The sequence below is a fragment of the Drosophila willistoni genome, assembly GCF_018902025.1.
Source record: "Drosophila willistoni isolate 14030-0811.24 chromosome XR unlocalized genomic scaffold, UCI_dwil_1.1 Seg143, whole genome shotgun sequence".
Classification (NCBI taxonomy): domain Eukaryota; kingdom Metazoa; phylum Arthropoda; class Insecta; order Diptera; family Drosophilidae; genus Drosophila; species Drosophila willistoni.
In genome coordinates, this window is record NW_025814056.1 from 8,585,372 (window position 1) to 8,599,002 (window position 13,631).

The window sequence follows — 13,631 nt, forward strand, 5'->3', positions numbered from 1 at the left end:
TTGAAACTGAAATACAACCATCCATTCAGTTCAATCTACGAGATTGAATTCTATATGTTGTACAACTAATTCTATTTTGAGTTCTGTGTTAGCCCCTTTTTCAGTATTTTCTTTTTTTTTTTTTTGTTTTTTGTATAAAAAAATGATGTATATCGAAAATTTTAATCGTTGGTCAAATTTTTTGCATTTTTAAATTCTTTCCATACAAATTGATTTTGGTTCCTAATTCATAAGTAATACCGTTTTGCGATTGCAACAAAATATCGGATGGAAAATTAAGAAAGAGAGAGAGAATTGAAAAGATCGATCGTTTTATTTATGTTTTTGTATTCGTTTTTAGTTTGAGTTAGAAAGACGCATATCTTATACTTTTCAAGTATTCAAATCAATCTATTTTATCGAGTTTTATTTTGTTTGTGTGTGTTTGGGTGTGTGTTGTTTTTGTGTGTTTGTAATTATGATTAGAGAATGATCATATATATGTTTCGATATATATATATACATATATTCATGTATATATGATAGACATAGATTCTTTGTTAGATTTTAACTTACAAACTTAAATTGTAAAAGAGAACTAAATGTACATAATATAAATATATATATATGTATATATATATGTATTAATATATATATATATTTGTATGTAAATAGATGTATATATATATATATATATATATATATATATATATAGGTTTATATAAAAAAAAAACACTAGATTCACTTAGGCTAAACTAAACTCGAAACGAAAATGAAAGTTACAGATTCAAGGAGAAAGATTATGATATAGCATAAAAGATAGAGTGAGGATATGGAGAGGGGTAAAGGGGGGAAAGGGAATCGAGGATGGTATATATTTTGGTCTCTTCCTAATCGATGCGCGCATAACGCGGCACAATATCCTTGCTTATCCAATAATTGCAATTTTTATGATCCTCTTGCGGCTGGGCATCTTGTCCCACATTGATGACCCGGCGTCTTGAGTCATACGACTGAACCGTGCCATGGGATACATAATAGTAGAATAGCTGCTGCATGGCCGAGACAAAGCGTCGCTGCTCCACTGTATGCGGCTCATAGCGTCCCAATATTGCCTGGACATCGGCATCCACATTGGCCAATTGATCATCGCCCTCGCCCTGAGTGACCACATAGAAGGGTACACTGGGCTGGAGTCTGGCATTGGCCAGCAGTGGGCAAACAGTTCGGATATCGGTGATAATGGCCAAAAGGGAGGCATAATTGGTGGCATTATACAGTTGCATCACCTCATCGGTTAATGATTTTGCACCCAGTTGAGATTTATTCAGGTAATCCTGAATTTCGGCCTTGGTCCAATTGGCATGCAGTTCACGCAGCTTCAGCGAATGCGCCTCATGGGCTGTGGCTCCCATAACGAGCAACGGTTTGTCTGTGGCCTGCTCCAGCTTCCAGGATTCCGATGGATGTTGGTAAAGAATATCGCCATCTAGGACCAACCATTCGTGACGTTGGCCTGAACTGCTCAGCTCTTGACGCTGCGGTAAGTCCATGGGGAAATGCAACCAGGTATCAGGAGTGGCGGCCCACAATTTCTCAGTGGACGCCTCACGCAAACATTCCACATCCTGGCAGTCCAAAGTGGCCATTAACTGTTGATTCACCTTCTCTGATTCGGATAGTGGTTTACCAGGAAATATGGCCGACGCAGATGAGGCCCAGGCCCGAGTGTATAGTCCCTGCAGTTTGGGTGAACTAACCAGGGCTGTGACCAAAGTGGCTCCCGCTCGATGACCCAAGAGAGTTACCGATTTGGGATCACCACCAAAGTTCACAATATTCAATTGGACCCACTTGAGAACGGCTATGATATCGGTGAGGGCATAATTGCCGGAAGTTCTTGGATGCGATTCCTTTGTCAAGGCGTCCAGGGCCAGAAAACCAAAGATGCCCAAACGAAAATTGGGACGCACAAAGATGACATCATGGGAACGGGAATAGCGAGCCGATGGACGCAATATGCCTGGCGAGGGACCAGCCAAAGATTCAGCACCAATCAAAACAACAACTGGCAATGGATTCGTATAGCGTACATGGGGCGTAACCACATCCAGATACAGGCAATCCTCATCTCCGACAGTGGTGCCATTGCCCAATCTTTGAGTACACACAACGCTGCTATTGTGGGTCTGTAGTGTGTCGTTCCAACAGCCATCGATGCTATCAATGAGCTGAGCTGGTCGCCATCTCCTTTCCTCGATGGGTGCCTTGGCATACGGAATGCCACGGAAAGCAAATGCCCCATCCTCCTTGACACCCTCCACGGGTCCGCATCCGGTGACGGCCAAAATGAATTTGCCCTCTCTCAGAGGCGGAGATGTCAATGTCTCATGGGTCAGGACATAACCGATGACTGCCATCAGCAGGACAAACAATAGAATGCCAAAGACAATTAAGGCATCATCCACGCTGCATTTGTAGCCACGCAGACGTGTCCATAGGGATGCTGGTCGCTCTTGTTCCTCTTCTTCGGCTGCCAACTTTTCATTTGCCGGCAGTTTGTCATCTTTCAGTTCAATTGATTTCAAATCGTCAGTGCCATTGCTTTTCACTGGTGCACGATCAACAGTATCCTGATCTTTAAGAGAATCATCCAGTGTCTCCATCGAAGCTAGTCCCGCCTTATTGCCACCGCCAAGACCCAATTCCACATCATCGGGTGATTTCTTTTTTGGTATCATATTGGCAATGGGCAATTTAATGGCATTCAATAGGCCACGTTTCGGTGGTGGATCAACTGAAGACTCCTCCTGACCATTGGCTTCAGCTGTGGCTTCTATATGTACCAAAAAAAAGGTGAGAGGATTAGCAAATCATTCGATTATACAATTCGTCTGGTACTTACCCGATTTATTATCATTATCAGCGGTTTCTTTGCCATTAATTAGCTGCTGCTTCTTCTCCTTATCCGTTGCTGGTTTCCTTACAAACAGATTGCGCAATCTCTCGCCGAGACCGGGACGCGATTTTTGCTGCTGCTGCTGCTGTTGATCATCTTTGCCCTTGGCCTCACCATTCTCCACTTTGGCCTCTTTGCTGTTCTCATCATCGTCCTTTTCCTTTTCCAATAGTTCACCTTCGGCACCATCACCTTCGGATTTGGGTTTGTTTTTCATAAAGAATCCGGGTAATTTTAGACCACCAATCGGTATCTTTTTGGGCTTCACTTCACGCTCCTCTTTGCTTATCTTTTTATCCTCATTTTCCGATGGTTTGGTGCCATTCTCATTGGGTATATCAATGATTTCCTCACCGCCATTACTTTTCTTTTCATCATTTTCCAATTTTTTCTTAGCATCCGGTGTACTGGGCTTCGAATTGTGTGGAGTTGCTGTCTTTTCCTGGCTCGTCGTCTCATCCTTCTTATCCAGCATCTTGTCTGTCTCCTTGGGCTCATCCAAAGTTTCCTGCTGATGTCCCGATGATGCGTTAGTTGTTGTCTCCGTGGGTGGAGTTTCCTTCTCCTCGAGTTCACCCATTGTCTTCAGCTGTTTTACAATATTTATTCCGATCCTTTAGAGAAACTCTACGAGTAAGCTGAAACAAAAAAAAAACCCGTTCGATTAGTTAAAAATTTGATTTCCGCGTTTTCGCTTTAGTTTTCTAACCACGACTAGTTCCAAACAAAAAAAAAAAAAGATGTTGAAAAAAAAATTGTGGTAAAACGATCTAGGATCTATCACGATCGATGGGTAATCTTCTACTAGCTAACCAAGGATCGGGATACATTGCATTTATATCCCCCGCTGACGCTGCCGTCGTCGTCGTCGTCGACGTTATTTTCCGTCTCGTTCTATACCTGAGCGGAAAATTCCGAGAGAGCTACCTGGAAAATGCACAGCAATTCAGGTATAGGCTAAACGACGCGACGCAACGCAACGGCAAGGAGGAGGGAAGGACATATAAAATTTGCTCGAATTTCCTTGACATATTCTAGCCTTATGGCATTTTCTATCATTTTCGGGGCGGGAAGACCGCAAATTTATTAACTAAAGCGCAGCTGCTGCTGCTGCTTTTGCGTGACGACTCAGAGTCCTTTCTATAACAATCCCGTTTCCCTTTTCCCGTTTTATGGTACGTGCTTGCGTGCGCCGTGCTAGCCGACGAATTGGTTTCACACGTTTTCCTCAATTTTACACGGAAAAATCAAAGTCTTTAATTAGCGTAAGACTAGAAAAGCCATGTTGCTGCTGACTGCAGGACTCAAGGACACAAACTCGAAACGATTACTCGCCCAGCATGCACTACAGTAGCCCAAAAACAAAATCATGTCGCGACTCTCCTATGACCCTCTATGAAAATTGCCCGGCTAATTGACCGCAGTGCGCTCAAAAATAAAAATGTTGCACCAAAGTCATGGGAAAACAAACATTTTTTCCACTAATAACTTGTTTTTTTTCCCGTTTTTTTTTTTACATTAGATTTGCATTAGCAATAGATTAAGCTAATGATGCCAAGGAAATCAGTAAAATGTTCTAGTCAAAAGTCAAAATTAGGCAGCAGCCAAGGTTAAAATTCAATTTCAATTTCAGTCCAAAGACTGTTTTGGTTTAAAATTTTCGATTATCCGCATGTCTGTTCTAACGATTTTGATATTTTAGGATATCAACTATAGGGAATATCACATAGAAAATCCTTCCATGGGTCTAGATCGAATGAGTACATTCAAATTAAATTGATTAGATCAAGTCTTAGGTGAACAATAAAATAAATGAGTATTAATACAAGGAGTGTGACATAAGTAACTCCGTTAAATAAATAAAAGAATTGATACCAAAGTAAATGAAATACAAATTATGTATATGTATATTAAAGCATTGCTTGAATATATTCAAAAAGCAAATAACCCTAAGAGTCTTTAGAGTTAAATACAGACTTAACTAAAAATACTGAATACCTGGTCAAAAGAAAATTAATAGAATCGAGTTCAATTCATAATCCAGTTAAACTTAGACTAGTATTCGAAAATACGTATGCGTTCTCACTGCAAGTAATTTAAGAAATTTGAAAAGAACTCAAATAGAATGCTATGCGTAATTCAAAGTAAAAAACAACTCCGAATGCTATTTATTAAATACCAAGCACTAGAGTCATTCGTTTTTCTCTTTGTTCTATAAACCCGTTGAATCGAGTAAAGTGAGTTCTCAGATCTTACAAGAACCAAATATCTCGTTTGGGTTTTTGAAGTGATTCATGCATTGTTCTATATCTTTTAATTACTAGAATCTGTATGTTTAATTGAAAGTATTCGAAATGTAACAACTTAATCATTTATATTTATACTCATTAAATTTGGGTTTGTTTCGTTGGTTGTTTTCGATCCATCACTTGGACAATTGTGTTAACAGAAATTAAATTTATGAGTCTAATTTGGAGCACTATTGATCTCAAAATATGTAATTCTTTTATAATTGACTCTAAAATTAGTCGCGTAAGACAGATATGATCCTAAAATGAATTGAAACGAATGATTAATCGATAAAAAGGAGTCGAAACTGACTAAAAGCACGGGTTATAGACAACTTATCACGACGAACTCCTGACAAAGGAGTTATTTGAGATCAGAAAGAGGATTCGAAAAAGATTCGTATGCGATTAGAAATTTTCTAATAAGTTGGACTGGATTGTTAGGCGACTGAATCTTGTATCAAGCTCACTTATTCATTTAAACTCGTTTTTCTTTTTCATTCACTTCATTTAATACATTTAAAACATTGTTTAATAAAATTTGCTTTTTGAAATTTAAAGTAAATTATTTTCTAAAACTAAAAGTGGCTCAAGTTTTGAAAGAAAAACATTTTAACGTAAATTAAGTGTCTAAGCGAAAGTGTTTGCAGGATATAGATTCTAGTTAGCATCTTTAAGCAGAAGTTTAGTGTTTCCTAATGAAAACAAAACATCTTTATCTTTCGATTTAATCTTAAATTGCATAAAAATCGATATAAAAAAATATATATGCAATAAAGTTTTAAAGCTTTGAGTAAAATGTTTTCCTAGATAGATAGTTTTTCATTTAGAAAATATACAAATCAAATTCTCAGAGTACTTAAATCATTTAATTGTCAAATAGAAATGAAAAACCAATCTCAACTATATTTCATTATCTTGTAAATTCTTGGAAATTTGTTAAGAAAGCGTCCACAGTATAAAACAAAATCAAATGTTCAATATTAACCTACATATATTCACATATGTATAACGAACAAATCGAATCATTATCAACTATTATCTCTCCACTTTAAACTAAAAGTCAAGCCCTTTTTCACACATTTTCCTTCTCTGTCAGCTACGCACTACAGACACACACACACACACACTCACACAGGCGAAACATAAAAAGTAAAAGTGAAAAAGATTGGGGGGAAAAATGAAATAAAATAACGATGCCAAGTCGTAACCTCTGTCATGTGTAAATCAAAAGAAAATTCCATTAAAATGTGAACTTAAAGTTCAACCGTAGGAAAAAGGAGGAAAAACAAAAAAAAAATAAACAGGCGTTGCGTGCCATAATCTTTTCTACAACGATGACAATATCATTATCAGTTGTCCGGCGATGGGGTCGGTCCCGGTTACGGTTCAGTTGATTCTCTCCGTATACTGTTTCTGTCTGGTGTTTGGTTTGGGGTTTTGGTTAGAAGGAAGGAAAATTGAAAGCACAACAACAAACCCAACCGAACTCATGTAATGCGTATCGAAAGTGAAAAACAAAAAGTGTCAACTTGGCAATCCAATTGAAGCGGATTTAAGAGGGCATTAGGCAATAGTATTGTTGCTATTGGTCCCTCCCATCCCCTCTTCTCCCCCTCCGCCCATAAGTATGTGTGTTAGCTAGCTCTTCCTTCTCTCATTAAGCAGAAGCAGGTCAAAGTAATTATATAGAGACTTCTGTCTGCTGCTCCTCCTACTGCTCTTTCTCTCTCTCTCTCTCTCTGCGATTGACCAGACAGGCTTCAATTGCAATTGCGAAAAGAAGCAGAAAAAACTAAAAAAAAAAAAAACCATACATACATACATATATGGCCACCACATAGTCATCAAATATTGTTAATTAACTAAGAAATGTGTCTGTTAAAAACTTTGTCAACGCGCGCCCCATCACAAAGAGAAAGACCCACAAAAACGGAAAGTCACGCATTTATCTCTGGACATATGTGTGAGTCCATAATTTGTCTTGGCCCATAAATTAAGCCAAATATATTTTTTGTGTTCTCGAAAAACTTGCGTTTGACATGCGATTTTTACTGACTCTTAACCTGCCCTGGCCAATTTCCCTTCCCCCACTGAACATGAATCACTCCGAACCATTTCATTTTCCCGCATTCCATGTAAAAGCATTTTCTTTGGTACAATATTGCCAAGTTTCAAAAAATTACCGTTAAAACATTAAATGACCACAATCTGTTGGCTATGCTTTACTCGAAATTTACACCACACAGTGGGTCAAAGTTTATTTATATGCAAGAAATTCACAAAAAATTCATGTTCTCGTTTTCGATTCCGTCTCAAATTTGTCGAAGTTTCTAAATCGATTTTAATACTAAACCCATTTACGATGGAAAATGACTCGGAAAGCTGAATAAAACAAACAATTTTTCTTTACCTGCTTAATCTGTGGAGTTATTTAACTTTCTTTACAGTGCTTACAATAAATAAATAATAATTTGTTTATAAGTTGGAGAATCGTAAAGGTAATGCTTGACAACATTTTTTTTTAATTTTAGTTTGAAATTGAATAGGTTTTCAGTTATATACAAATACGTAGTAGTATGTGTAGTATATAGAAATATTTTTTTATAATTATAAACAGCTTTTTTTTAAGACAGAAAGCAACCCAGATTTTAAGTTAAATCAGAAAAATATAAAATAAAATAATCAATTGTAGTTTCTATATAAATATGTACATAAAAATAAATTAAAGTCGTCGTAGAATGGTTTTAAAATTTGAGATTTCAATTGCTTTTAGCTGTTATTTTGGCAGTTTTGGTTTTTAGAAGATTAAGCGATTATGTATATCGTAAGATTCTATCTATATTTTCCATAATTCCATAATCCGAAATATTCGAAACTTTCTTAAAGATAGACAGGTTTTTGTTATTGAAATTTGAAATTTGTTAGAGTTCGTTTTCCATGTGTTAACAATCAAAGCAAAAATCTAGTAACTTTTGATAAGTTTCTAATAATACAGATTAAACTTTGCTTAAACTTGAAAACGATTTGGACTAATTTTTTGTATTGTTGAAAATGTAATATATAAAAAAAAGGATACATTTTTAATGCACAACCTATGTAAATACAATTTACAACAAAAGAAAACAAAAATGAGATTAAAAGTAAAACAGAGTCATTTGTAGCTTTCAGTTTTCTTTTTCGTTTACATACATTTCTAACCACTGTGCGTAAGGGCCCAAAAGCATGCAACATAACAGTAACTAACACTAATCTCCTCCCTCTCTCTCCCGCGAACACAGTCGTTCATCATCTTGTAATCATTAAAACTTAACTTAGAACCACACACAGACACACACACAAACACACACACACACACACACAAACACGCAGGGAACATTAGAAAATGCAATAAATTTCTTTAGCTGTATCTGTGACATGTCAGAAAACACTTTGTGAAAAATGCATAAAAACTGCAATTGGTTTTTTTTTTGGTTTTATTCCCTTTTCCATTTCCCCTCCCCCGAGGCGCAACACAAAACTCTTGTTGAGTGACCAATTGTCGTTAGATTAACAAAAATCCGGGGACACCAAAAAAAAAAGAAACCCAAAAAGGCGGGATGGGGGTGGCTATGTTACCCTTAAGAAGTACGCAACAGAAGTAAACCAAAAAAAAAAAAAAAAAACATAACGGAAATAAATTTAACTGCAACCTGTGAGTGTCTGTTTTGCCTTTTTGCCCCTCTCACACCGCCACCGCCACCAACACCCCCCATAAAATGCTTCACCCCCGCCGCTTTGGTTAACGGCAGTCAAGCATGAAATGAAAACAAAGGAAATGACACGAGAGCAACATAGAAGGGGGAAGGGGGAATGTGGACAGGGGAGAAGGGGCCTGAGGTGGAGGAGGAAAAGGCAGCAGTAGCTGTACCATTATATTTGATTACAATTTCTCTTCTTTTTGTAATATAAAATACTATGGCGCCAATAGTTGCCACCTACTCGCCAACAGATGGCGCGATAGTGTGATTGCGTGCGTGTGTGTGAGTGTGTTTGGTGCGTGGGCGAGGCAAAACAATAAAGAAAAAATAAAATAACAAGCATTGTGTTTTGACATGCTCGATGATAAAGTGAGAGAGTGGGTGACGGAGTGAGTGAGATAGTGGATGATAGTGTTGTTTATGCTCAATTAAACAGGATATCAGAAAATTACAGGACACCAAGCACACACACAGACACACACACACAGGAGACAGGAGCACACATGCAAAACATTAAAAATCATGATAAGGTAAAAAACATTTTCAAAATGCAATTAAAACAAATGTTTGCTTAAGCAAATTATAAACCACAACACAGTGGGTTGAAATACAATAAAAAAGCAATAGAAATATTTTAGATTCAGATATAATAAGTATGTGACAGTAACAAAAATGCATAGTACATATATGTAATTTGGACTTTAGCTTTAGCGAAAATTCATCCATTTGGATTATTTTTTTAGCCACTGTAAACGCTTATATCTGTATGTAAACAATTTATATTACAAGGAAATTGGTCTAGACAGGTTCCATCCGAAGCGGTAACCACAACAAATAAATGCAATTAACTCTCAACAGTTATGAGAGGTGCAAAGAGGTGCAATGAGAGGTGCACCCACCACCCATTTAACTTGGCTTCCACTTTGTGGCCTTCCCACGAAAGCAATCAACACTCTGACTCTGAACAGGAGGAAAATTCAACAACCTCGGGGGCTAAATAATTTTTCAATTTGTACGGCGTTCACCGTCAAGCGCTTCATATTTCCTCCATGGGCCATGGAACACACTTCTAACGATGTCAATTTGTCATCCGGACGCCATCGACAAACGAAGCAAACCAACTAAATAACGAACCAACGAGCGAACGAGCGAACGAACGAACCAAATGTTAATGGCCTTTAGCTATAAGGGCTAAGAACCTAACGAATCGCGTTACCTACCAACTAGTTAACAAGCCAAGTTTTGTGGTCAACTGGCCAAAAAAGAAACACACAAAAAGTGCCTCAAGCGATTGTTAAATTAACTTTTCATAACATGTTGATCTAACAATATTTCTAGATTAATTTCATGGTAATTTTCAATGATGAGCTAATGTAGTAGGCAGGGCAGATGATGGAGGAGGAGGAAGAGCAAAAGCAGGATGAGTCGTAGGCAAAATATGAAAGAGGGTGATAAATATAAAGTTCATTTGCTAGACACGTGTTGGTCGGCCCCCCTTCACCTTCCCCTTCCATGCCTACGCCAAAACCACAGAGTAACTCAAACCTGAGTTTATGCACGTGCAACTAGAGTGTAGGAAGGGCAAGGGCATCAGGTAGACCGGAAATTTGTGTGTGCGTGTGTTTGTTCTGAAAAAAAAAAAAACCTCAAAGGATGTCCCTGATGGATGGATTCCGATTCCAGTGATGTTTGATCAAGGCGCCGGGGAATAAAATTCCCCCTAAGCAGAGCACAAAAGTTATTGAAACTAGGGTCATATCGACTTTGCTATACCCTTTAGCAGGAAACTAGCATCAGGAAGCTTACCAATCTTTTTTAAAGGTCTATCAAATCAAATATACCTTTCTTCTATACCGCAAAGTAAGCAGGGTATCGAAAGCAAGAAGAACATTTGCCGAATTTCTAAAACGGCCAAGGATAGAATTTTTATTTTGCTTTTTCCTTTTCTTAGGATTTTTTTGTTCGTTTGTTTTTTTTATTTTATTGCTTATCCAATTTTTAGGATTTTGAAATCTTTCAAGATAGGCCCAGAGATTGTTCAAGCTGATAAGCAGAAAAGGGCAAAAGATTGTTGCATCATGACTTACCAACAACCAATTGAGATTGTCAACAAATAAGTAGAAAATTTACGAGTTTGTCTTATGTTTCTTGTGTTTGATGTGATGATTTTTTTTTCCTTTTTCTTTCCTCCTCTCATTAGTCCAAGTAAAAAAAAAAAAAAAAAAAACGATTTAAAACGAAGCGAAGGGGAGGAAAACTACTTGACTTAACTTGACTTTTTGTTGATGGATTTACAACAGCAATAACAACAACAATAACAGCAACAATTTCTGACCCTGAACCCTGAAAAGGAAATTTTAGATTTCAATGTCTTTTTGTTGTTTTGTTTACAAACCAAGAGAGGAAATTTGTATTAAACATTTTGGTTTCCATCTATCTAATTGTTGTTTACATTCAAGTGAAAGCAGCTACCAAACAATATATAAATCATTAAGTAAGGAAAATGTTTGATTTAAACTAAGGAAAATCATGAAAATTGTAACACATTGTCGGCTTTTGTCTTTGTGGAGAAGAGGAAAATCAAAAACAGAAATAAAAAAAAAATCCGTGCTGGCAAAACAATAAGCAACAAATTTCCCGGCCCAACATATGATATAGCCGATTTGTGGATACCCTACTTTGCTTTAGAGATCTTACATACATACCAATATAAGAAATTCATTTCATTTCATTCAAACTAAATAACCACTATGACTTTAGTTGGTTAGATTATCCTGGATGTCAACCTCTGATGACCTATTTCACTTGTGGCAGGGTATATATGGCAATGAGAGAAAAGTTAAAGAACTGAAAGTCAAACAGAAAGTTGTGGGTGGAGGTGGAGGCAACGGAAGGGCCTCCCATGCCTAATAAATCTTTTTTCGTATGCAAATGTTGCAGCTTTTCAGCTTTTCTTTTGCCGCCCTCACCTCCTTCTCCTTCTCCCTCATCTCTCCCGCGTTTTAACTGTCAGTTTGAAGTTTTTGTTTTCATTCGCTCCGATTCCCCGGAAGTCATTTTCGTTTTTTTTTTCTTCGCTTTTTTCTTTTGTTTTTTTTCCGAGTTTTTTCTTTTGTGGAGCAGCTGCAGAGATTTTGATATTTTGTGTTACTTTTTTTTTTTTTTGATTGTTTCCTTTACTTAATTGTCTTTCGAGAGAAGCTTAAAAAAAAAATGATTTCGACGCAATATTTTTGTTTTGGATTTTCAGTTTTCTATTTTTGATCTTGCCTTTGCCTGTGATGTTGCTGATAGATTGAAATATTTCACATCTCGATGACATTTCTTTTGGCGGGGGATTATACATTTATGAAAATGTTCAAAAGGATTTGGTTTCGTTGATTAATGTAATCGAAAACATGAGCCGATCATTGACACGAGCCATTAGATGAATATACAGATGATGATGATGATGACGATGTTGAATGAGAAAGGAATCAGAAATAGCTATTAATCTTATACGCGGGGCTACAATGTACAGCAAGGGGAATCGAAAATGGAGTTGTTGTTTTTGGGGTTGGATTTTCCTCTCTCAAAAAAAAAAGGCAATTAAAAATTATTTTTGTTAGGCTTTAGATGGGTATTAGTGTGATTAATTTAGGGCTTAAGGGGGGTGGCGGCTAATTAATAAAACGTTTAGTAAAGACAATTGAAAATTTATAAAATTTGGCGGGATTGGGGAAAAGAGAAATTCATTTGATAAGAAATTCTAAGGAAATTTCGCCTTTAAGCAAATAAACCAAATATAATTTAACAAGAAATCGAAAAATATATTTCTTTAATGCAGATTTTGTTTGGATATCCAATGAGAACCATATAAAATATGAATTACTAAACAGAATGTTTACATTAAACTGACAGATTAATATGAAAATTTCTTAGAATATGGTATCCTTGACAATCAATGCTTAAATACTCATGGCCTTGACAAATGAAATTAAGATAAATATCATAAAGAGGAAATGGATAATACTCGAATAGTTAACCCTTTCAAGACGGAAGTGTTTCTACATAATGCAATAACATTGGTCTAGAAAGGTTAAAAAATATTTAAATTCAAACAAAAACTCCTTGGTTTAGATACATTATAATCTTGATCTAGTATTTATTTATTATTAAACATATGTTATCCTTGTATTTGATTTAATTTTAAATTGCCGTAGTACCTAATCTGGGTTATATTCCAATTGTATTAAAATTTCCCAAGTATTTTCTTATCGATCTCAAAGATTTTGCTACCGATTACCATTAAGGATACACTTTTTCGCGAATTTTTCATAAGATTAAGCACAAATATTTAAATTTATAAAATGTGTAATTTTGCTTACTTGTTTTTGTTTTTGCACAACAAACAACCAGATGGGAAATCTTTCTGATTTCCTTTTAGATTGAAATATGGCAGCAGTGGACTGGAAACAATTATCCTTGAGTGCAGAACGAGGGTCGAGTGGCGGGCATGTATCCTATAGTTCTATCATTCACCGCACAGGATACGGGTTACGGGACACGGGACACCACACTTAGGTGTGTATAACACGAGAACAAGAAGCACTGATTTCTGTCGTTTTTTCGTTTATAGGTTTTGTTTTGTTTTGCGTGTTTTTTTTGTCGTTTCAACACTTTGAA

General features: G+C 36.6%; 1 protein-coding gene across 2 annotated transcripts; it reads right to left on the reverse strand.

Moving 5' to 3' along the window:
• Window positions 1-709: 709 nt before the first annotated feature.
• LOC6645440 (neurotactin) lies at window positions 710-13,352 on the reverse strand. Of its 2 annotated transcripts, none has more exons than XM_002068310.4 (3): window positions 13,334-13,352; window positions 2,885-3,576; window positions 710-2,815 (listed from the first exon to the last, which is right to left on the reverse strand). In XM_002068310.4, the coding sequence occupies exons 2-3, from the start codon at window positions 3,516-3,518 to the stop codon at window positions 870-872; spliced, it is 2,580 nt and encodes an 859-aa protein (XP_002068346.1). In that variant the 5' UTR covers window positions 3,519-3,576; window positions 13,334-13,352; the 3' UTR covers window positions 710-869. The 2 variants fall into 2 exon arrangements, with proteins under 2 accessions (XP_002068346.1, XP_046867812.1); XM_047011856.1 differs by lacking the exon at window positions 13,334-13,352 and adding an exon at window positions 3,648-3,668.
• Between the last annotated feature and the right edge of the window lie 279 nt (window positions 13,353-13,631).

Bases quoted from the DNA above. Each gene is read 5' to 3' on its own strand.
- LOC6645440 (XM_002068310.4), bottom strand. From the start codon at position 3,518: ATGGGTGAACTCGAGGAGAAGGAAACTCCACCCACGGAGACAACAACT. The intron at 2,816-2,884 runs GTAAGTACCAGA...TGGTACATATAG, and splicing joins TGATAATGATAATAAATCGG to AAGCCACAGCTGAAGCCAAT.